General features: G+C 34.6%; 1 protein-coding gene across 5 annotated transcripts in view; it reads right to left on the bottom strand.

The window, feature by feature from the left end:
• Window positions 1-26027, bottom strand: part of DOCK7 (dedicator of cytokinesis 7) — a 191952-nt gene that overhangs the window by 50145 nt on the left and 115780 nt on the right. For 3 of the 5 annotated variants that reach the window (XM_081486625.1, XM_081486623.1, XM_081486624.1), the window contains exons 23-30: window positions 21163-21252; window positions 20121-20216; window positions 17295-17435; window positions 17087-17200; window positions 13967-14137; window positions 11677-11816; window positions 5482-5651; window positions 4056-4210 (exon numbers count right to left, since the gene is read on the bottom strand). In XM_081486625.1, coding sequence (XP_081342751.1) covers window positions 4056-4210; window positions 5482-5651; window positions 11677-11816; window positions 13967-14137; window positions 17087-17200; window positions 17295-17435; window positions 20121-20216; window positions 21163-21252 — 1077 coding nt within the window. Of the gene's footprint in view, window positions 1-4055; window positions 4211-5481; window positions 5652-11676; window positions 11817-13966; window positions 14138-17086; window positions 17201-17294; window positions 17436-20120; window positions 20217-21162; window positions 21253-22449; window positions 22543-26027 lie in introns of all 5 variants that reach the window. The other 2 variants (XM_081486620.1, XM_081486621.1) reach the window with 1 other exon arrangement.

Here is a 26027-nt window from a genome sequence, read left to right as displayed (position 1 = left end):
AAAGAATAATTAATGGAAAATATTTACAATTAAAATAAGTATCAAAGAAGGAAGGGTGAAGATTAGCGAGTTAATAAGCCTCTATCTAAAGAAGTTAGAAAAAAGAACATCAATATAAACCAAAAGAAAGTAAAAGTAAATAATAAACATTCAAAAGTGAGGCTCAGCATTGACCCCAAATGGGTTCTTTATACAAACTAAAGGAATATACAAATTTCTATTGAGACTGACTCAAGACAAAAGATACGAAAAGTCAGTCACAGAAATGAAAATGTTTGCATCTACTATAAATATTATAGACTTTTAAAAAATCATGGAAGATATTTGAAACAACTTTGTATGCCAAGAAATTTGAGTAAATTCCTACTAGAATAAAATTTGAAAAAACCAGTGTAAAAAGAAGTAGAAAACTTGAACAGTCCTACAATCATTAAATATATAATTTTAATACTTTCAAAAAAGATTACTGCAGGTACAGATGGCTTCACTCACAAGTTCTCCAAATATTCTAGGAAGAAATAATTTCAATTTTACACAAGTATTTGCAGGGAACAGATAAAATGGGAAATCCCCTAGCTCATTTTAATCAGCTAAACTACCTGATTTCAAAATCTGAATAGAACATTATGATCTTACTAACACAGATACACAATCTTAAAATATAGCAAATCAAATCCATTAATACACAATCACAAAAAAGTTAAGTTTAATTCAGGAATTCAGGGTAGGTTTAACACTAGAAAATCAATTGAAAGATTTAAAAGTAAAAGATTAAAAAGCAAAATAACATGACAGTCTCAATGGTTCAAAAAAGCATGATAAAACTCAACAACTATTCATAATTACAAAAGTAAAAGTCTTAGCAAACTAAGAACAAGAAGGGGACTTCCAAAATATAATGCTGCTGCTGCTAAGTCGCTTCAGTCGTGTCCGACTCTGTGCGACCCCATAGACGGCAGCCCACCAGGCTCCGCCATCCCTGGGATTCTCCAGGCAAGAATATTGGAGTGGGTTGCCATTTCCTTCTCCAGTGCATGAAAGGGAAAAGTGAAAGTGAAGTCGCTCAGTCATGTCTGACTCTTAGCGACCCCATGGACTACAGCCTACCAGGCTCCTCCATCCATGGGATTTTCCAGGCAAGAGTACTGGAGTGGGGTGCCATTGCCTTCTCCGTCCATAATATAATAGAGGGTATCAAAAAAAACAAGCCCCAAAACCAAAACCTTTAGCACCTATATTTAAGAATGAAATGTTACAAGCTTCCCTTTTTATGATGCCAACTATCACTACTTCTATTTAACACTGTACTCAAGAATCTAGCTCATAAACAAGCTATGAAAAAATACTGAAAGAAAGAAATGAATGGCCATTATTCACACATGATATGATTGTATACATAGGAAAAAAAACTATACCTATGTTATTAATTTAGCAATTCTTCTGAAAATAAACATTATTGTTCAAAATCAATTCTATATCCACACAAAAGCAATCAACAATTAGGGAGTTCTCTGATAGTTTAGTGGTTAGGCTTTGGTGCTTTCACTGCCATGGCCCAGATTCAATTTCTGGTCAGAGAACTGAGATCCCCCAAGCCGTGGGGAATGGCCAAAAAAAAAAGGTAATCAGCAATTAGAAAACAATTTATGAAAAAGATGACATTTATGAGACTATGAGAACATGATGTTATATATATACTTATACGTGTATTATATATTACCATACTGCATAACTTTATAATATTACTAAAATACTTTTAAAATATCAAGGACCAACAATACACCTACAAAAGATGTTCTGGGCCTCTTTGGTAAAAAGCTATAAAAGTTTATGCATATAAACACATCAAAGAAGGTCCAAATAGTGGGGAGATCTAACATACTCAAAGATTTGGGGATTTACTGGTATAAAAATACTAATTTTTCCAAAAACTGATCCATAGATTCAATACAATTTTATTTTAAAATAAGACCCTCTACTCACCAAATTCACAATTAAGTGTGTGGAAAAAGCAAGTTACAAAAAGAAAGAAACCTTTGAACCACTTATAATTGGCAATGGGCTTAATCCTCACATATGAACTACTATAAATTATAAACAAAGGCAGACAATCCAATGGAAAATGAGGAATCAGTGTTCTATATTTTGTCCTGAATGGTGGTTACAAAAGTATTACTTTAAAATCTTTTGTAAACATCTACATTTATGTTTCATGTACTTTTTCATATATAGCATATTTCACATAAACGAGGTTTTAAAAAACAAAAAGCAAGGCCAATAAAATTGAGAATAGTGGTCATTTTGAGGGGAAAAAGGGATAAGAGGGCAAACTGGGAACTTTTAAGGAAATTCAAAAGTTCTACTTCTGAAGCTAGGTGGCAGGTACACTGCTGTTTTTACTATACATGCACTTTATATATGTATATACAATGGTAAATGCAAGCAAAAGAAAAAACTGATAAATCAGAATTCATCAAAATTAAAACTTTTGCCAATTCAAGTGACACTATCAAGAAAATGAAAAGATAATCTACAGAAGAAAATCTGAAAATCACATATCTGATAAGGAATTTATGTCCAGAATATACAAAAACTCTTTCAATTCAATAACAACTCAATAACAAGAAGATGAATAACACAATATTAAAACATTAAAGGATTTGAATGGACATTTCTCTATGTAAGATATGTGAAAAGATGTGTATTATACACAAATGAAATGATACTCTCAATATCAGTAGACATTAGGTAAACACAAAGTAAAACCACAATGAGACACCACATCATACGTACTAAGGTGTGAAGAATATATAATAAAAAAGCGATAATAAAAAGTGTTGGTGAGGATTTAGAGAAATAGGAACCTTTATTAATTGCTGGTGAGAATTTAAAATGGAGCAGCTACTCTGAAAGAGTTTAAAAGTTTTCTCAAAATATTAAAGATATTAATACACATGATCCAGCAAGTCCATTCCCAGGTATCTACCTAAGAGAAATGAAAATATGTGTGGACACAAAGACACGGACATAAGTGTACCTAGCAGCATTATTCCTAACAGCCAAAAACTGGAAATGATTCAACTATTCATCAAATGATAAATGGATAAAAAAAAAAGCTGGCCTACCAATATAAAGGAATATTATTTGGCAATTTAAAAAAGTACTGATACATGCCACATCATGAATGAACCTCAAAAACATTATTGCTTAGTGAAAAAAGCCAGACATAAAGATCATAGTGCATAATTCCATCTATATGAAATGTCCAGAACAGGCATATCTATGCAGGCAGGCAGAAAGTTAGTTGCTGCCTAGGACTATGGCTGTGGGGCAACAGAGAGTGAAGGCTAATGGGCCTCGGGGTTCTTTTTGGAATGATGGAAATGTTCTAAAATCAGATCGTGGTGATAGCTGCCTAACTCTGTACAGATACTAAAAACCATGAAATTATACACTTAAAATGGATGAACCTTTTGATATGTAAATTATCTCAATAAAACCTTTTTAGAAGTTGTCAAGTAGGCCAGCTTCCATAAATGTGATTGCAGGTTTTTGAAAGAAAGTCACTTAGAACTTTGAGAAGTTGACCTTGCTCTACTAGCCATTTGTTTCCTCCCTGCCACCATGTGTTCCCTCTTTAAGGGGGGAAAATTACAGAGCAAAATGATTATCAATTTATTTAAATATGAAAAATTATGATCCTTCACAGATTAAAAATAAATATTCTCAACGGCTAAACAACTGAGATTATATCTCTTAGGACTGATAAACAATCAAATGGATTTTTAAAATGAATAGAGGCTATAAATGGAAAATAAGGCAACTTTCAAAATTCTGAATGATAAAGAGTTTTTATACCAAAAAGACTGAGGTAAATTAAGAGTTTTTCAAACAACTTAGTATAATATAGAAAATATTTTCAGAAAAAAAAATATTTTCACAAAATAAAACTCAGTACTTTTGCATCAGTTAATATAATAATCTGTTATTGAAGAGTATATCCTTGTAAATATCTGTCTTTCCAGATAAAACTTCTGTAGGAGGGTTGTTTTTACCGTTGATGTGAGGAGGAAACTGCCGGGCCTTGTTAGTTGAGGAACTGATGTTCCTGCAATTGCCATGGCAACTGTCTGGCTTATCATGCTTCCACTCTCACTCTCATAATCATCAGTAGCTATACAGATTGGTCTTCCTCGTTGATTGTGAGTTTCTGGAAAAAATAACCCATAAATAAATAAACTTCTCTTTAAGTAACAGCTATTGGGCATGCAATTCCCTTTTTATTTTCCTTTACTCTTCAAAGGAAAACCTATTAACATATACTGCATATCATTATATTTTACCTCTTTTAAATAACAGTTTAAATATTTTAAACACTAACTCATTCCTATAGTACTACTTAAGAGTTTTGTAAGGAACATTCAGTTCAGTTCAGTTGCTCAGTCAAGTCAGACTCTTTGCAACCCCATGGACTGCAACACTTGCTAGTAAAAGAAGATATACAGTAACAATAATATAAATTTCTGCCCTCAGATAAGGAAGCCCACTTTAATGACCAAATACTAGGAAAACTACTCAATTATAAGTCTATCAAAGGCAAGGAGTTGGTTATCTTTGTATCAGCAGCACCTACTGATGGTACATATTAGATACCAGTAAAAAATTTTTAAATTCAACTGGAAGTACTTTATCAGGCTAACTACTGGCTCACATGCAACCTACACCGTTTTCTTTAAGAGAAATGAAGGAATTTAAATAAATTCTAAAATTGGAAAGCAAGAATAAAATTTTGTGGGTTACAGTTTTTAAAAAGCAACATAACTTCAACTTATTAACCAGCTATTAGCGATATCATTCTCGCTATGCAGGTGAATATTAATTTCAATTTTATGTATATGAATAAAATTGAGACTGAGAGTGGTAGATATCTGACAAGTTTCCTCATATTTTTTTTCCAGATAAACAGTATACACTCACACACACACAAAATTCTCTTTCCTAATAGGTAGATATGTACGTGCATGCTCAGTTCTGTCCAACTCTTCGCAACCCCATGGATTGTAATCTGCCAGGCCCTTCTGTCCATGGGATTTTCCAGGCAAGAATATTGGAGTGGGTTGCCATTTCCTCCTCCAGGGGATCTTTCTGACCCAGGGATTGAACCCATGTCTCCTGGTCTTCTGAACTGGTAGGTAGATTCTTTACCACTGAGTCACCTGGGAAGCCCAATAGGTAGGTATAGAAATGCGGTAAAACCATTTTTTTTTAAAGCATCATAAGAAATACTTCAGAATCCTTGCAGTGAATTTTCTCACAAAGTCAAAAGTTTTTTTCAAAATCTGTTAAGTATTTACAGTGTACCTACATCATTGTGAGTTTTCTTATATTTCTTTTCCTAAAGTAAGACCACTTTGTGGATTTTTCTAATACTTTTAAACACTGAGATTTGCCTTTAGAGTTTGTCTTAAATGTACTAAGTACCTGTAAAATCATATAGCTGAGGAACAGTTTCCATGATAATACCAATCAGAGGTAGATACAACATAGCCACTCGAGCCTTTATCTGGGGGTCAGAGTACCGTGGATCTGAGTCGTGACTGGATAGTAAATTGTGTACCATATTGATGACTTTCTTATGCAATCCAAACAGTCTATTTAAAAAGAAGATGAAGAAGGAGTTGCAGTAAGGTCACAGAGATTAGTTAACATCTTTAGAGCAAACAGTAAGTCATGGTACTGAATCAATTTGTTCAACTTCTTAACTTTGCCACATATTTACATGTATTCCTATAAAACATTTTTCATTTTAAAATTAACGAATGTTCAAAAAATAAATAAAATAAAGCTAGTGAATGTCTCAATGTATTAAAAAGGAGGGAAAAGGAAATACTATATAAATCCACTTAGAAGTAAATCTGAATATATTTTTATTAATTCCTTAGAAATTAATGCATTTAATATTAATAACTTAAGATCAGTTACAGTTATATTTTAAAGCAAAAGAGTTTTAAGTAGCTGTAAATTTTATTTCATCAAGTGAAATCTTTTCACATTTATCCAAAATAAACTTTTATTTCGTTTTGCAAAGAGGAAAAATCCTCTACCTATGGATTAAGTAATCCACAACAAGGGTTGTCTTTGATATCTCTGTTTAAACTGAACCTCCATGCTCATTTGGGCCCTTACTACTTTCTACACTTCTAAGCCCAAGTTTCAGCTGGGCTACTACACTAGCAAGGATCACTCTCCACACTCTTTTGGCTTCTCTTAGACTGAAGCTGCTTGATGATGCAAACCATTCTGATGTAAAATGTCTCCAACTTCAACTGCCCTTAACGCTGTACCTGGCAGGTGTTTCAGATCTCATTCTTTCTCCTTAAGCCTCTCACCATCAACCTCAAAAGAAGACCTTACCTCTAACTTTTTTCTTCAAGGAAAGAAAAGCCATTCTAAATATGCTCTGGCCAGATCTGTCAATGCATCTCCATCTTTATAGCTATCAACTTTCCTTTTATCTCAGAGGAAGTTGTACCTTCTTTCAGAAAGTAGTTTCTCCTTATGTTCAGTGAATCTCCCCTTTCTTCAACAGCTTCAATGAACCCCTTCACTAAGTTCTTCCCTTGGAAACACACCTTCACTTGAAACTAGTTTACTCTGGCTTGTACATAGTATTCCTCTTATATGATTTATCTAGTAATAAATTTCCTGAATGTACAGTCTATATCAAGCATTTTCTTCCATTTACTTCTTAATATCTCCTCTCTTTCTCTGAAACTAAAAGTTTTTTGAATGCTTATGACGTGGTACTGTAACAGTTTTCATCATTTAACAGCTAAATTTTCAAAGATATTGAACCTCTGTTTCCCTATGTATAAATAACCTACCTCATAAAGTGGCTGTGAGAATTAAGTTACATCATTTATGTAACATGCTTACCACAATGCTTTGCACACTGCATTCTTCAGTAAATATTAGCTTTTCTCTTTAAAATCAGATAGCAGATTTAAAAGCTATGATTTAAAACCAGGTATTTTTTCTATGGGGCTTTTGATCTTATCTACCATTTTACATAGCTATATATGAAATCTAGCTGGAGATTCTTCTTTTTCCCAGATTTTTATTCAGAAAGTATATTTTTAAATGCTGTTGAGAACTCCATCTAATGGACATATCTCAGATCTCATTTTCTAGCTCTCTACTTGACACTTTGTCACTTTTTATATTTTCTTCCCAGTATTTTCTCTAAATAGCTCCCACCCTTCATATTCTCTATCATTCTTCCCAAGTTTCAGATTCTGGTCATTTGCCTTTTATGTTCTCTCTTTCAACTTGTATCACCAGTGATGATTCCCAAACCTGGGCATATTAATATTTAGCATCTCTCAGCAGCTACCAGCCCCAGACTTCAACCTATCTTAAACTCTATCCACTCATCTTCATTAAGCCTTTTCATATGTCTGCAATACTCAGACACACTCAGCCCTTAAACACACACACAAACACATGAACACAAACACATGAATGCGCAGGACACATGCATGTGCAAGGCCTGTCATATCTTATGCTAGTTGTTGGAGATAAGACATTGTCCCTATTCTTAAAGAGCTTGCTTTAGCAAGAAAGAAACATAGACACAAAAATAATATTTCAGTGTTACAAATGCTTACAACAACAGTGCTAATATTCCTCAGAACTAGATTCTGTACTACAAAATTTGCATTTAACCAGAGTATATTGTTTCAAAGTTGTAACTTTCTAACTACAATGAAAATTTCTAGAGAGCAAACCTTTGGTCAATATTTGAACATACTACTGCTGCTCAAGGAATTATTTATGATTACTTAGCAAGCAAAAGGAGTAAAAACATTCCTCTTAAGGGTCTATCTAAGACAATGTATGCTGTTTTTATCTATGCAAATGTGAAAAAAATGTAAAATATAGAGATGAGATGTGAGTCTCAAATAGTCAATCATTCATTCACTGAATTAACATATACTTACCAAGTGTCCACTCTGTACCAGACACAATTCTAAGGCAGTGGGAATACAGCAGTGAACAAGAAAGAAAAGTGCTGCTCTCATGAGCTCATATTCTAATGGGAGGAGACAGATAATGAACAAACGAGCAAATTTCAGGGAAATGCTTTGTAGAAAATAAAACAGGCTTATATGGTTAAGAATAATTGTGGCAAGGGTAACACAGCTATAATTCAGATTGGGTGGCCCAATGACGTCTCATTGAGAAGATACTGTTTGACTGGAGACCTGAAGAATCATATGGAAGAAATGCCTCTGTGTGGAAATCTCAGGGCAATTTCAGCATTGCTTCAGGCAGAGGAAAATCTAAGTGCAAAGACCCTAAGGTGGGACTGGGTAGGCCCATAAGGGAAACAGAATCAAGTCCAGGATGGCTAGATTTTAGTATATGAGGAAGAAGGGAAGTGGCAGTGTAGATAAGAGTTACATATACAGGGTTTTGAGGTTCACTACTAAGTCTGGATTTTATTTTAAATGTTATTTTAAAAGCATACACTTTTAACTATTTTTAAAGTAAGAAGTGTGTGCTTTTAAATACACTGAAGAGTTTTAACCAAGGAAGTAATATAATTTAATTTTCATTTCTAAAAGACCATTTAGGTTGCTGTGTAGAAAAGGGATTTTAGGAAGGGAAGAGTGCAAGCATGATTAGGGGAGCAGCAGTAAAGAGGAAGGGAAGTAGCTGGACTTGGGATATATTTTAGAGGTGGTTCCAAAGCACTTGCTAATGGACTGGGTGTAGGAAAGAGTGAGAAGATGAGAGAACAAACAGCAGTAACAGCTTATAATGCTGTATATTACTATTTAAAGCTATTCCAGTTACCTTTGTAAATTCAATAAACAAAAAAAAGTAGTGGTGAACACAGTTATCATTGCTTTCAGACTTTACAGGGTCAGAAAGCGTCTAAAGAGCCACCATGAAGACCAGCTTGAAGAGGCAAAAGGGCAGTAAAGAGGTCAAGAGGGAGCGGACATATGTATACCAATGGTGCATTCATGTTGATGTACGGCAGAAACAAACACGATGTTTTAAAGCAATTACCCTCCAATTAAAAATAAAATTTTAAAAAAAGAACTCTGAATACAGCACACAAATTTTTTTTTTTTAAAAGAAGTCTTTCATGAGTCCTACACTGTTCCACAGAAATGTATCTATTTTAACAGAACTGATCTTTGACTTTGAGAAGGAAACCTCATCACAAAAATGGCTGACCGTTAGAATTCTCTCTTCTTTATCAGACACCACTGAACACAACATCTCAGAAACAGACATAGAGAATAGACTTATGGACATGGGGAGAGGGGAGGAGAGGGTGAGATGTATGGAGAGGGTAACATGGAAACTTACATTACCATATGTAAAATAGATAGCCAATGGGAATTTTCTGTATGGCCTAGGAAACTCAAACAGGGGCTGTGTGTCAACCTAGAGGGGTGGGGTGGGGAGGGAGATGGGAGGGAGGTTCAAAAGGGAGGGGATGTATGTATACCTATGGCTGATTCATGTTGAGGTCTGACAGAAAACAACAAAATTCTGTAAAACAATTATCCTTCAATTAAAAAATAAATAAATTTTAAAAAAAGGTTGACTGTTAGAATTCTCTATTCTTTATCAGACACCACTGAACACCTACACAACATCTCCTTCACCTGTCTTCCTCCCTAATGGAATGCAAAAATGTTCAGGTATACCTTCATGTCCCTGAGACTCAGAAGAAGCTGATTCTATTCCCCTAGTTCCTGAAGTCGATCCAATCAGACTAGCCCTGCCATTTACAGTAGCCAGTCAACAAGCTGTTTCATTACTACGATGAGAAGAGATTAATGTTAATCAACTGTTTCCTTAATTGAGAAGGTCTACCAAAAAAAATCACATGAACTAAACACTTTTTAAATCTAGGCACGAGCTCCTTCTCTTCTGCTTTGTAACAAACCACCCATGAACCAAAACCTGTCTAAGCACCACATGTGAGTAAAAGTGATCTAACTCACCCAGGAACCTGGCATTGCTCTGGTGTCTAACAGTGCAGGACAGGCAAGTGAGTCAGATCGGTCCAAAGAAAGATGTGCATTGCATACTTGGGAACAGGGTTTTTTTTCCCTTTCTGCTCTGCTGGACACGAACAAGTAAGAATTTAATCCGAATTGCCAGAGCAACTATCTTACGGTCATGAAAGGCACACTAGCCTCAGGATAAAGCTGAAGCTCCTAGTAGAAATAAGATATAAAAGAAACAGAACGCTGATACCATCACTGAGCTGCTGGTTGTACTGTGCTAAAACCTTTCTTCCTTCCAAATATGAAATGATAACACCCTTCCTTTAATAAAGCAGGTAAGAAGAAAAGTTTTCTATTTCTGGTAACCAAAATTATTCTGATACATCAAGTAAAAATACTGGAAATATAAAGTCAAATGATTGAGATTTAACAGTTACTAAAGAAAGGTAGTATGTTTAGAAGTTGCTTTCAGAGTGATTTTTTCCAAACAATGGATCCTTTTTTCCCCCAAATGGCATTATATTCATTTATCAATGGCAAAATAAAAGAGCGGTAGCAAGCAGAGGTGGGAGACCCAGAGTCTCACCCACTAAGCCTGCCCTCTCCCTATTCCAATGTCTGCACCACAGCCCCATCCTACATGGAAACACACCAAGAACCTTTTCAGAACCCTACAGTTCTGCAGAGCACAGTGTGAAAACCTGCTTCTTAATAATATATCCCTAACATGAGAAGCTGCTCTTATGAAAAAACTCATGACTTTCATTTGCAGAAGATTTAGCTTTTCACAAGTTATTAAGCATTAACTATCTCCTATCACTAAGAACTTCACAAACCTCATTTCATTTGCTCAATAAATACATCATAGGATTCTTATAAAATCTGCTCAAAATATCTCCTTTTGTTTTCTGGAGCTCTTACTTCAGGTTAAACTGCATTACAAACTCCTTAATGATCCTACTATGAGGAAAGTTGAAAAAAAGAGCAATTATTACCCAAATGAGTTACGGAGATAAAAACTTTTTTGAAAACAGCTATTAAGATAGAAATACCCCAAAAGGATCTTAGATCACAACACATTTATAGAAAAGCCGTTTCTGCAAACTCAAATCATCAGACAATGAACTCTTCTTACTATATCAATTTCCAATAATTCTTTAAAAGTGTGGAAGTTTTTAAAGCAAGTTTACTTGTTTATAGGGCAAATTTTGAAGTACATGCTATATATTATTAATATGATGGCAAATGACACATTTTACTCCCAAAGAATCAAACAGATTAGTCTGTTTTCCTTAACTGAATTGTGCTTGTTGCATATCAACAAATCTAAAAGTCCATCAACTAACATGCACAAATATTTCAGGTACTACTAAGAAGGAAAAAAATACAACCAACTGAACCATGATACAACATGATACATGTTGACTTCAAGACAAACATCAAATTCAGAGATGACAAAAAATGTCTTTCTTAAAACTGATGAAATACAGAAAAAACATGAGTATGGAACTTAGTGAACAGAGAAGTAGAAGAAGAATGGTAAAGAATATTCTTTTGAGTCCCAGAAAGTTAAGTGGGATACTTCTGTTCCACTGTCCAAAATCAAACTGATACTGTACACAGCAAAAACTGGTCTACTTACCCTTCAGCATCAGGGTCCAAAATGACAGCCAGCTCTGTTAACACAAGTCCTGCCAAATAATGCTGTTGGCGGAAAGGCACAGACAATTCAAACATATTTGCAATCTTCTGGTCTTGGACATTGGTGGAAAATCCAGAACTCTGTTTGGGAGCGCAGTAGAACAAAACTATAATAGCTATACAACAAAACATTCTATAGACAGAGCATTACAACAAATGAGATGTGAGCATCATCTGAAAGTGAGATAAACATTTTAAGTTTATCTTTACATTACTATTATTAACACTGGAAAAAGCACCTGCTCTTACTTTTGGTATAGGAAACTATGATGAAATAACATTTTAAATTATTTTCAATTTCCTTTTTTTCATATTAAATTTTTTTCATCTGATTTTTCCTTTATACTTTTAGCCACTAAATCTTTCACTATCATATTCTGAAGGGAAAAAAAAATCCATATGATGCATTATGTACTCACTGTTGAGTACAAGAGAAATATTCATAGTCAAAGGCTATTGGTTTCCAGAGAAATTTCAAATACTAATGAAGCTGTTTTTTTCAGGGAAAATACTATCTATAGAAAATTACTATTATTTTTTGGTTCATTCAGAGTTTTTACAAGCTTTCTAATACTGCAAAATACCATCCCCCAAGATACAGTTCAAGGCAGGAATGTCCTCAACCTTATCACCCTTTAATCCATATTCGAGACCAACAATGTGAGGCTTCTTAGAAGAACAGACTTCAGATTTCTCTACGGAGAAATCACCTTCTTGGTAAGTATACAAAACTATTCAGGTCCCTACCTCCCAAAGAGTGATGTCTCTGTCATCTACTAGAATCTGGATTATGCAGCTAGATGAGAAAGTAGGGGATGGGACATTGGAAGACACTCTATTAATTTCTTGGCTGGACAAGATGTTCAGCAGGGAGTCAAGTATAAACAAATGTGTTTCACTAAAGGTTTAAGGAACTTTACCTATGATTAATTTGTCCTTGATTGTGTAGCCACATCCTTGACAGAGGATAGGGGAAGAGAACAAAAGACTAGCCTCATCAGTTCTTAAAAGAAATGTGTCTTACCAGGTAAAGTATGTGGAAATAAGCTGATCCTTAAGAATTTTTGCAAAGGTAAAAAATGAGAAGTTGTGGGTGATCTCTGTGTTTTTCAATCTTTCTAAGTAAAGTTTAAAATTTTCTTTATCAAGCATCTGAGATTGATCTAGTGTAGGAAATTACTTTCAGGGATTAAAAATCTCAAAAACAAACTTAAAAAGAGTTCAGATCACCTTTGACTTTAGACATTAAGAATATAAGCAAGGTCCAGTGGCTAAGACTCTGCGTTCCCAATGCAGGGGGCCTGGATTCAATCCCTGGTCAGGAACTAGATTTCACACGTCACAAGTAACAGTTCATATGCCTCGACTAAGATCCAGTACAGCCAAATAAACAAACAAATTTTTTCAAAAAAACAAGAGCTTAAGGAAGTAGCTTGTTTGTCTTAGGAATTATATAGCAACACATTTCCCTAGGAGGGAACATCTAGGCTCCTCTGATACTAAAACCACAAAATCCCTTCATTTCAATCTGTATGACAGGACACATAATAATTGCTATGATAATCCTTTGTCATCTTTAGAGCAATTATTAGGCACCCTGGAAAACCCATGAACACCACCTAGTTTCCTTTGGGTTCTCTGGATACAAGAGAGGCAGGCAGGGCTTTGCCAAGGCCTGCATTGCTGTTTTACTTCTTTCTCTGCTAATTACGCTTCATTCCCTTTCCTTCCATAGGTACTGACAGCTGATAAACATCTTGCCCCTCAAATTCAGTCTGTGTCTGCATCAAGAAAACCCAACTTGTGAAAACATCAAGTGAGTTTATTATGTAGGTGAATTCACTCCCTTGTGCACAAATCAGTCAGAGGGGTACAACAAAGTGGTTAGAACTTAGACTTACAATAAAGCCAACATGTGCCACGGATCAAAGCCTAGTTCTGCCAGTTTTTACTATGTGACCCTGGGTAAGTTACTGATCTTTCTGTGTTTCAGTTCACTTGCAAAAAAAAAAAAATAATAACAGAATGCACCTCTTAGAGTTGCAATGAAGAGGAGTCAATGATTAATATTTATAAAGCACTTAATCATTTACTACTTACAAAGCCCTGAGTATGGAGCCTATCATACAGTTATTATTCAATAGTGTTACTTTTCACTTTTCCCAGCATTTAAAATGCTTTTTCTGCAAAAGAAGGCTTCAAAAAAATTTTTTTGCATACATTTTGCATACCTGAGACGTTGCAGAAGAAACAGAAGGTGATGGTGATGCAGGTGGAGTGAGCAGGCTGCAGGGCAAGTTTAAGGTAACATAGTGCTCATGGCTGCAGATGATTCTCAAAAAATCAAGCCTCAAGGACACCAGGACACTTGGACTTGGTAATGAATAAAGCTTTGAAGATACCTTGTAAGCATTGCAGAAATTAAAAAAAAATACCAATTGAACAAATCATTTCTCTAATACCAACATCAGAATGATGAATTAAAGAATTAGAAAACAGTATTCAACCCAGCTTTGGGTTTTGTGGTTTAAGTAACAAGTGTCAGCTTTTTCCAGAGTTACTGCTAAAATAAAAAACTAGAACTACAAGATTTACTGTATAAATCCACGGACGAGGTGCATTCTTAAAGCCACATTCTTATATTTCCAATACAGCATTAATATTTCCACCTCTCAAGGATATTCTTTCTGAAGAAAAATTATACTATCAAAATAACTTCATAAAATAAATTATCCATTCTTTTTTCAGCACTTTGTGCCAACCTATATTTATATCTGTTTTCCCAACTACACCATTACTTACTTGAGGAGACATTTATAAACTGACTTATTTTAAGAGTTCTAGCATCCCTACAGTCTAGCTTAATGTGTGGCAAATGTAGGAGGTTAATGCCTGAAGAATAAAGACAGGACAAGTTTTGAGAGCAATAATACATGAAATTTCAGAGGAAAAGTAAGAATAATACATAGTGTGGCAAATACTTGCAAACAGATCACTGCCCATGCATAGTTTCAACTTCTCTATTAAAAAGCAAACAAAACAAAACAGGGATTTCCCTGGTGGTCCAAAGGTTAAGATTCCAAGCTCCCAATATAGAAGGCATGGACTCAATACCCAGTGAGGGAAGATCCTACATGATGCATGGCTCAGCCAAAAAAGAAAGAAACATACATAGAATAATGGCATCCAATTGAACAGATTTTCAAAATTCTAACTATTAGACTGCCAAATAGCATTTTTAACCAGTAGTTCCCCTAAATTAATCTGTGGACCAGCAGGGAAGCACTTTATAAGCACTGTTTCCCACACTCCCCACCCCCACCGCCAGGATTCAAACTCCTCAATGATGCTGGATGGGACACAGAGACCTGTATATTTTTAAAGCTCCCTTAAAAGGCAATTCTAGGATGATTATCCCAAAGAAAGGCAATGCCAAAGAATGCTCAAACTACCACACAATTGCACTCATCTCACACGCTAAATAGAGTAATGCTCAAAATTCTCCAAGCCAGGCTTCAGTAATATGTGAAACGTGAACTTCCAGATGTTCAAGCTGGTTTTAGAAAAGGCAGAGGAACCAGAGATCAAATTGCCAACATCTGCTGTATCATTGAAAAAGCAAGAGAGTTCCAGAAAAACATCTACTTCTGCTTTATTGACTATGCTAAAGCCTTTGACTGTGTGGATCACAATAAACTGTGGAAAATTCTGAAAGAGATGGGAATACCAGACCATCTGACCTGTCTCTTGAGAAACCTGTATGCAGGTCAGGAAGCAACAGCAAGAACTGGATATGGAACAACAGACTGGTTCCAAATAGGAAAAGGAGTACGTCAAGGCTGTATATTGTCACCCTGCTTATTTAACTTATATGCAGAGTACATCATGAGAAATGCTGGGCTGGAGGAAGCACAAGCTGGAATCAAGATTGCCGGGAGAAATATCAATAACCTCAGATATGCAGATGACATCACCCTTATGGCAGAAAGTGAAGAAGAACGAAAGAGCCTCTTGATGAAAGTGAAAGAGGAGAGTGACAAAGTTGGCTTAAAGCTCAACGTTCAGAAAACTAAGATCATGGCATCCAGTCCCATCACTTCATGGGAAACAGATGGGGAAACAGTGGAAACAGTGTCAGACTTTATTGCTTTGGGCTCCAAAAATCACTGCAGGTGGTGATTGCAGCCATGAAATTAAAAGACGCTTACTCCTGGGAAGGAAAGTTATGACCAATCTAGACAGCATATTAAAAAGCAGAGACATTACTTTGTCAGCAAAGGTCCGTCTAGTCAAGGCTATGGTTTTTCCAGTAGTCGTGTATGGATGTGCGAGTTGGACTATAAAGAAAGCTGAGCGCCAAAGAATTTATGCTTTTGAACTATGGTGTTGGAGAAGACTCTTGAGAGTCCTTTGGACTGCAAGGAGATCCAACCAGTCCATCCTAAAGGAAATCAGTCCTGGGTGTTCATTGGAAGGACTGATGTTGAAGCTGAAACTCCAATATTTTGGCCACCTGATATGAAGAGCTGACTCACTGGAAAAGACCCTGATGTTGGGAAAGATTGAAGGCAGGAGGAGAAGGGGACAACAGAGGATGAGATGGCTGGATGGCATCACCAACTCAATGGCCATGAGTTTCGGTAAACTCTGGGAGTTGGTGATGGACAGGGAGACCTGGAGTGCTGCAGTTCATGGGGATACAAAAAGTCGGACACGACTGAGCTACTGAACTGAACTGAGGATGATTATATAACTTACTACCCAAATGGTCTATTAGGACAAATAACTAATGTCTTCTAAAAGCCAGGTTTCATTAATCAGTTGAAAAATTTAACAGAAAACCAGCTGTTTGTAGAAAAGTTCCAGGATACTTTTAGTTTAGAAAAGGCAAGATGATGATATTTGAGACTTGGGTAAACATCTGCCCATGATTCTACACTCTACAATGTCTAGGGCTTCATCATGAGGAATACACAGCAAAATGCAACTATTTAAAAATCACTTAAGATAGAAAAGGTTGAGTTAGCTGTTAATTCAGTAAAAATGCTACTCTGGCACGGCAACCTGGGGCTGTTTTACATTTAGACTACTGACTTGATGGTATACTTCTAAATGGAAATTAAAGAGTCATGAGTGGGCCAGGATAACTCAAGGAAAAGATGGCTCTACTGATAGCAGCTTGCCATAGTTCTATGAACTGATAAATGTAATTTATTTTTGTCTTACTAATAAATATACCACTTTTTTAAAACATATGAATGTGTTCATGAAAGTTTCTTAGCTCTAGCCCTTAAAGAGCAAACACTGAATTTAAATTATTTCATTACTAATTATTACTAATTATACTTTACCTGTTTATAGCAGGTCTTTATAAGGCTAAAGACAAATCCTCTGTCCATAACAGACAACAGATCATTGAGAAAAAATGCAAGGCTTGTGTTGAGTCTCTCAACCATTTCTGTGTCCTGGGAAACAAAATTAAAAAAGAAAAACAAAAGTATGATAGTTTAATGTGTGCCTGAAAGACTGACTTAGTTTTTAAAAATAAGTTATCATTACCTTCTGAAATCGTGAAACTATATCACTAGCAATTGTGCTGACAAGAGCAGCAATGTCATCCATGAAACGTTCTGGAAAACGAGTCTTCCTTGGTGCATCAAGTTTATCATTAAAGTATAAATGATGCACCATGCTCTTTACCTGAAAAAAGAAATAAGCTATTAGTTCAATTTTTTTTTAAAAAAATTGAAATATAATTGCTTTACAATGTTGTGTTAGTTTCTGCTGTACAAGGAAGTGAATCAGCTATATCTATACGTATATCCCTCTGTCTTGGACCTCCCCCCACCTCACTCCACCCCACTCATCTAGGTCATCACAGAGCACCAAGCTGAGCTCCCTGTGTCATACCGCAGTTCTTATGGATGTAACTGCAGTTACAGAACTCTAAACATTATGGTCATTTCTGTCAATATACCACATGATTTAACAGAAAGCTAAAATACTCTTAACTACTCAAATATTATGAAAAAGTTACCTACAATATTTTGTATGCTGTAAAGAAATATCAAACAACATACAACTCAATCTCTGTAACACCTTCATAAAACTATTCTGGCTATCAATGGGAAAAAAATTCTGAGTATGTCAACAGAAGAAAATTTTCATCCTTTAAAATAACTTTTAAGTTAAATCTTTCTAAGACTCAGCGACTGTACAATTCCATGTCCCCTGCAACTGGTAGCTTTGAGGGATCAGAAATCTTGACTGCATGTAGTATCTTTAGCACTTAGCATCCCCTGGCATATGGTGGGTATATATTAAATATTGATGAATACATATTAAGAATAAAATGTTAGATAAAAATCAAAGTAATTTCAATTTAAAAAATACTTTTAGATATAAATTTTTATCACAGTGTGTACATAAAGAATTTTAAATTCAGGGAAATTAATGACAAGATTTTACAGTTGGTTAATAGTAGAAACAAGTCAAACTGTACCATTTTAACTATTTTGTGTTTTAAGAAATCTGAACATATATGCAAGGCTATTAAAAAAAAGGCTAATTACTATTTTGATCTTATACTAAAAGCACATGAATTACAATCTGATGTTTAGTCTATGGGGGAAAAAATGTGTTGTCTATCACTTACATATGGTCCCTGATTTATTTTTTTGCTGATTAGCAAATCTCAAGAAGAAATGTCTTTTTAAGGAAAAAAAAGAAACAAAAAACTTTTACTGAAGTACAGCTGATTTACAATGTTGTGTTAGTTTCTAGTTACAGCCAAATGATTTAGTTTTGTATACATTCTTTTTCATATTTTTTTCCATTATGGTTTACTTCAGGATACTGAATATAGTTCCCTGTGCTATACAGTAGGACTGTGTTATTCATCTGCTTTATATATAGTAATTTGTATCTATTAATCAGAAACTCCTAATTTATCCCTCTCTCATCCCCTTTCCATTTTGGTAACCGTAAGTTTGTTTTCTACATCTGAGTCTGTTTCGGTTTTGTAAATAAGTTGATTTGTAGCATATTTTAGATTTCCACAAATAAGTGATACCATATGATATTTGACTTTCTGACTTACTTTATTTAGTATGGTAATCTCTAGGTGCATCCATAGTGCTGCAAATGGCATTATTTAATTCTTTTTTATGGCTGAATAGTATTGTATTGTGTATCTATATCACATCTTTTTTATCCATTCATCTGTCGATGGACATTTAAGTCGCTTCCATGTCTTGGCTATTGTAAACAGTGCTGCTATGAACATTTGGGCACATTTATCTTTTCAAATAAGAGTTTTCTCCAGATAACATGTCCAGGAGCGAGATTGCTAGATCACAGGGCAACTCTAGTTTTAGTTTTTTAAGGAACCTTCATACTGTTTTTCATAGTGGCCACACCAAATTACATTCCCACCAACAGTGTAGGAGGGTTTCCTTTTCTCCACACTCTCTCCAGCATTTATTACCTGTAGACTTTTTAATGATGGCCATTCTGACTGGTGTGAGATAATACCTACCTCATTTAGTTTTCATTTGCAGAAGAAATCTCTTCTCATGCTCAATATAAGTAACATTCAATGCTGAGAATGACTGTGGGTGGCATACTCCACAACCTCCATTGTTTCTTTTCTTTCTTTTGTTGTTGTTTTGCTCTCTTTCATTTCTTATTATTTTACATAATTTTTTGGAAGAAAAAGTTTCACTTTTTCTTTCAGCTGTCTATAGATAGAGAGGAAGGGCCCGAGTGCCAGAATACCTGAGTGTGAATCAGAGGTCTGCTGTCCACAGCTATGTGCACTTAAACAAGATCTTAATCTCTCTGGACCTTGATAATCCCCAGCCCATAGGCCTGACCACACGGTGTGTGTATGTACATTGCTTCTATGTATATATGTGTTTATGCTGTGTGTATAAATATTTACAAAAATATTAATTCATTTATTTGTTTTTAATATCATTTACTGAATTAAGCAAAAATTATTGTTGTTTTTTATTGGCTGTAACCACCATTTTCCTAACAGCTTTCTTTCCATAAAAGCAGTAGGTATCTATAAAGCTCTTTTTATCTGGTATTGCCATTATACACTAGTATGTTTGGACTAAGAGAGAACGTATCACAGGTTAAAAAGATAGCTAGCTTCTCCAACTATTCCTAAAAACAGACTTAAAATTAGCTTTATAACTCCATCTCAATAGTGCTGATTATCCAGTGTTATTTAGATATATAGCAAACATAATTTTACTTTGGAGGCACGTGTAAAACCATAACATGGACAACAGAGAAAGATTTCTAGGACAATAATGAGCCAACACAAAATTATTCAATAAGGAAAACAGTATTACAGAATGTGTTTAGTTTGCTCACCATTAACTCAAAAAAGAACCAGGCTTGTTGCAAAGCTGATTCCCGAACGCTGCCACTGCAAACAACCCACTGCAAAGCCAGCTCCTCATGAAAAAGCTATCCAAAGGTAAACCCAAAGTTATTATCAATGCCAGGTCTGCTGATAACACAAACCAAATAATAATGCAAATACAAATGAAGATATAATGAGAATAAGCAAAATAAGGCATGTGAACCATTCAATGATGCAGTGAGGACACCCATTAACGAAACGGCTATTTATACATGTAAGACAGTGGCATGTTGAACAGCTGAAAAAATTACATGTTATCTTGCAGTAAAATGTAATTTTAAAAGGACGGGTGGGAAAGAGCCTCGTAAATTGTACCTGCAAACAGAAACTAGACCAAAAGCTCACAGCTACAATAAAATCTGGCTTTTGTCTTACATATATACTTCAACATACGCAAATACATTCACGAACTTTGCTGGTACAATTTAGGAAATACCTTTAAAAATTTAAACTTTGATATCAGCCATCAATTTTCAAGGTCTCAGGTATTTAAAGTCATTTTATTAAAACAGCAGAAATTTCCTGCCTGATAATGGATATGCATACAAAGCATTTGCAAAATAGTGTATATTATGAAAAAGGACTAACAAAACTGTGCATAAGGGAAGCAAATCAACATATCTTACTAAGAGTGATAATTTTTCTAACTCATCTTCCTTTCCCTGGAGAGTTAAAACACAAAACAAAAGCAAGTTACAGAAACAGAATTAAGAGTTGATACAATTTTTTGGTACTAAAATTTGATCAAATTTAAGTCACTAAACTGAAAATATTCATCCACAAAGATATAAACATTATAATAATGTAAAAGGGCCTGCAATGGAGAGGCATGCCCAAAAAGGCATCAGACAAGCAATGCTTGCTCAAATGTATCTTTAAAAACAGTCCAATTATTTTAACATCTTGTTCTGGTTATGTAAAGAAACCTTACAACTACTTAATTGTTGGAATTATTTTCCCCCTATATGAATTGTCTTCATATGAATCTACCTTTTTAGTTGGTAAGCGTCCCGTTAATGTTTGTAAGAAACTTGACGTCTCTGTGTGCGAAGACATACGATTACAACTTCGATCCATAGCCTATGGAGTGAAGATGAATGAATGACAAGATAACATTAAAGTCTGCTGTGAATGACTTTGCACCTCAAGGATTACATACAATTTTTTAAATAGAGCTTTACTGTGGTTTCAACAACCATCTATTTTATTGCTCATCTCATTTTCACCATTTAAGTTGTTTTAATGACAATGTATTAGAAGTATCAAAATGGCTTCTATAATTTCATCCTTAAAAGGTAAATATTTTAATGATTATATAAATTGAGAGTGCTGCAAAGAATGAAACTTTTATCTCTGTGATATATATGCATGCATGTATCTAGTAAGAAAATGCAACAAGTAAAAACATACTTCTCACTGATCTCAGACCAAAAAGAGAAATCAAGAATTTTATATTTAAAAAAATTAAAAGTTTAGAATGGTTTCTTTTATGTTTCACTATCATCAAAAATTATGATTCAGATCTGCCATATACTACATTAAATATAAATCATTTATGATAATAAATTTGCAATTAAATTTTTCCCTCAATAATGAGAGAGAGCATCTTCCTCTAAAGCCAGCACACAGGTGAGAAGTATATTTTGAGGAATCATGCAGTTATTAGCTATCAAGCAACTAGACCTAAGTGAGCAAAACCTAGTACAAAGAGGTTACAACAAATTTCATACTTTGCAACACAGTACAGATTAAAACAGATTTTTGTTTCTGGTTCTGAATCTTACAGCATGGGGATCATATACTGTTCATATTTAATTTCAGCTTATTAACAACATTTCTAGTCAGTGATTACGAACAAAATGACAAGCTAATAAATGCTAAAGGAGAATGATACAATAGCTACACTTTAAACCAAAAGCAAATGAAAAACTGTCAGGTTGTTTCCACACAAAATGTTTTTAAAATTCTTCCTGAAGATGTGGTACCCCGAGGGTAGAAACTGTTATCAAAGGCATCAATTACAGAAGCAGCAGGCACTGAAACATCAATGGAGTGTACAAAGAGGGAAGGAAAGGAGATAGGAAATAGGAAAGGAGAGTATTACTGGTGCAATTGGTGGTATTCATGCATAGCAGTTGGAAAGTGTGCTAAGTAAACAAAAAACACACGTTTTAATGATTAAAAAGCAAGCCACCGAAATCACAGTATATACTAAGAAGTAACGTTCTAAAGGGAAACATCAGCAGCCAAAAAAGAAACCTCTAACATAAACACCACCTGTGTTGATTCTGCACTTGGACTGGGGTTGGATCCCCATGGGGCAGCTTTTGGACCACCAGTGTTAACCCAGGAATTGGAGCGATCTAAACCCTAAGCATATAATAGAAAGCAGTTGGAAAGGAAAGAAATATTACATGTGGCATGCTATATTCTTAAAGAAATCCAGACTTTCCAATGCAAACATGTTTTTAATTAGTACTGTTAAAGCAACCAAAATTTTTAGGCATCTATAGAATATTAGTTCATCAAAATCATCTTATTACATAGTAATTTTTTAAAAATCACAAAGAAAATTAAGCATAGTATTTAATGGTAATTTCTCTTTATATAAAGGGATCAACTTCAACCAACAAAGTTCCCACAGCAACCATCCCCCCCCAAACTCTCTTTAAAGATGGTACAAGCTAGCAACAAACAATTTCCTCTAAATCTAACTGAGGTTTAAAAGGAAAATAGAAATGAAAGGAGAAAAACATTCTATTCTTGTCTAAAAGACTTTAAATTTTACTCCATCTGTCATCAACTGAAAACGTCTGTGTAGCAATACTCCATAATTGTATTTGAACTTGCCTCCTCTTTCACTCTCTTTTAGGGACCAATAAAAAAAATTAAGCAAAAATTAAGAAAGAAAAAAAGATGCCCAATATATGCTCCTTCCTAAAAATGATGGTAGATTTGGAGTTGTCTTCAGTCTTATTGTGCTTGTTGAAAGTAAACATAATCAGCTAGTATTTTATACAAAAACTGTAAGGAAAAAACCTTATGCTGGGGCTGTCTGTAAGATCTGTATCTTCATCATCACTATCATCAATTTGAAGTTAATTTTAATATGTATGACTACAAGTGAATTATGTCTACCTTCTCTGAAAGAGGTTATTATGATCCTAGGTAAAGGGAACTGGATGGCATCATCGACTCAATGGACATGAGTTTGAGCAAACTCTGGGAAATGGTGAAGGACAGGGAAGCCTGGCGTGCTGCAGTCCATGGGGTCAAAAAGAGTCGGACATGACTACACGACCGAACAACAAAAAGGGAACTGGGGCTTTACTTCAGTTTCTTAAAACTGATCAATCAATTTGAATTATAAAATTCAGATTCTGGGCCCTCCCCTCAGAAATCCTGATTCAGTAATCTGGGCTGGGCCCTGGAAATCTGCTAATAGAACTGAACAAGTTATAAGAGATTTTTAGAGGACTGCTGAAGACAACACAAGACAAGCCAAGTAAAAATATTGGGGCTGAGTATGAGCCCAGACAGAAAGCACCAAAGAGGACAGGTAAAAGAAAACAAAGAGTAAACAATGGTAATCAAGTCTATGTAGACATTAGTATCAGTTGGGAAGGTTAAGGACAACCACCACAACAAATGTGCAGGGCCCTACCTCTAAGCAGTTAAATAAGAATCTCTGAAAGTGAGGCCTATGCATTAATATTACAGGAAGGAGGAGAGTGAAGGAAGAGGGAGGGGAAGAGGAGAGGGGAGGAAGGAAGACAAACTACTAGCTCTCAAAGGCTTATGTTTATAGGGAGAATATTCCTCCTCCTTTTTTCTCTATTTTTTTCCAAAAATACAGAGAAGTTGACGTGATGATACAGTAACTACCTATTTCCCCTCATTTTGGACACTGAATGTGTAAGATGAGAGTTAAAGTTGAAATGCAGGTTCTACTGCTTACTAATCGCAAAATCTAAGGTAAATTACCTAATCTCTTTTTCAGTTTCTTAGCTACAAAACAGGAATAATGATGTGTCTCCTTCAGATTGTAAAGATCAAATTAAATAATGGAAGTAAATCACTGAATGTAATGCCTCAAGTATAGTAAATTCTTAAAAAATAGTTTTAATAAAAACTTGGCCTAATGCTTTTAATGCTTCCTAGCAAAGTAAATTGGGCAATATTCAAATACTATAGAATTATTTTATCAGTAGGTTTGTTTAAAATAAAATACCCCATTTATAAGGTATTAATACAGACTTCTCAGAACCTCATTATATTATTTCAAATAAAAGCAAATCAGCACACAGTAAGCTTTTCAGATAAGTTAAAACAAAAACTTTCAGTCTCTCAAATTATGTCACTACCTATGCTACAAAAATAACAATGTTATTTTTAACATTATTTAATAACAAAAACATTGTTTTTAATATTATTTTTAATAACAGAAAAACAACTGTGCTCTCCCTACCACAAATTTCTACAAAAAGAAAAACAGTAACTTTGCTGTACACAAGTTTACTTTTTAACCTCTTGCTTAACAATTTCCTTTAAGATGCGCTAATAAGTAATGTGAGAATAAACAATAACCCTGTTTGTACCATTAATTATACATTATATTCACTATATTGAGACTCTAAACAGTTATAATCACATCAAGTCAAAGCTAACTATCTAAAGAAAACCGGTAGCCAATTTATTTGTAAAGCAAATTATTTCCATAATTTAAATGTCATAAAGCTAAGAATTATATAGAACAGCCCTCAGTTAAGCAAATTCATCACTGATATTTACAAATATAGTAACTATATTTATAGATCTCCAGTAGCAGAAGAGATTAACCAAATGTGTGTATATGTGCATGAAAGTGTTTTTGCCAAATCTCTGTAATCTTATTGTTTTGTCCCTTAGATGCAGACAGGCTCCTTCCCTGAACAACTCAATTTCACTTGCCATCAATACTCATGTTTTAATACAAAGATTTGGCTTTATTCCCACAAACCCTCAGCACAGTGAGTTTAGTAAGCTAGCACACAGTAAGCTCTCAATGTTTGAAAAATAAATGAAAAAATAGGAGCCAATACATTAGAAAGAAGCTAATTATCAATGTAAAATTGCTCTGGAATTTGACTAAAAGCAATGAAGTTCAAACCCGATGTAAGCATATACTAGTATTTACATAACCAATTGTTAAAAGAACATTGCTAGGATAAAGAAAGATCAGTTGTGGCAAAATAATTATGAAAAGTCTTACAAGTATGGTTTTATAGCCACTACAGTAACAAAAACCTGTTTATAGTATTTTTTAATTTTAGTAGTTTCACATTTTGTATTAGGAAATGAAGTCTAACTGAAATGTTCATAAAACTGAATTTCTTAAAATCTTTAAGTATTTAATTAATCTTGCTAGCAAGGAGGCAAACAAAAGCATAATTCATTTTTTTTAAGTTGTTTACTCTTGGAAGAGATACTCAATGCTTACTAACATTCTTTCATTGGATAAATATCTTTTGAGCATCTTCCATATGCTGGACATTAGAGCTACTTTAGATACATCAGTGAAGAAATATCTCTGCCTTCATGGAGCTTATACTCTAATCAAGGGAGACAAACACTGAAAATAAACATAACAGGTAACTAATTTGTATTTGCTACATTAAAGGTAGTCAATGTTATCAAAGAAACAGAGTAAGGGGATGAGAAATCCACGGCACAAGGCTGAGAAGAAAGACACATTTAGACACTTAAAGGAGAAGGCAGTCCTTTGTGTAAAGACTTAGGGAAGTAGAGGAGTTAGTCATAGGATCTCGCTCAGAGAAATGACATAATCCAACTTAAGTTTTGTTTGTTTGTGATTT

This window comes from Giraffa tippelskirchi, chromosome 5 (genome assembly GCF_054371585.1).
Source record: "Giraffa tippelskirchi isolate mGirTip1 chromosome 5, T2T-mGirTip1v1.2.pri, whole genome shotgun sequence".
In the NCBI taxonomy this organism is placed as follows: Eukaryota; Metazoa; Chordata; class Mammalia; order Artiodactyla; family Giraffidae; genus Giraffa; species Giraffa tippelskirchi.
The sequence above is the reverse complement of the archived record's forward strand: the minus strand, read 5'-3'. Positions and strand labels throughout refer to the sequence as shown.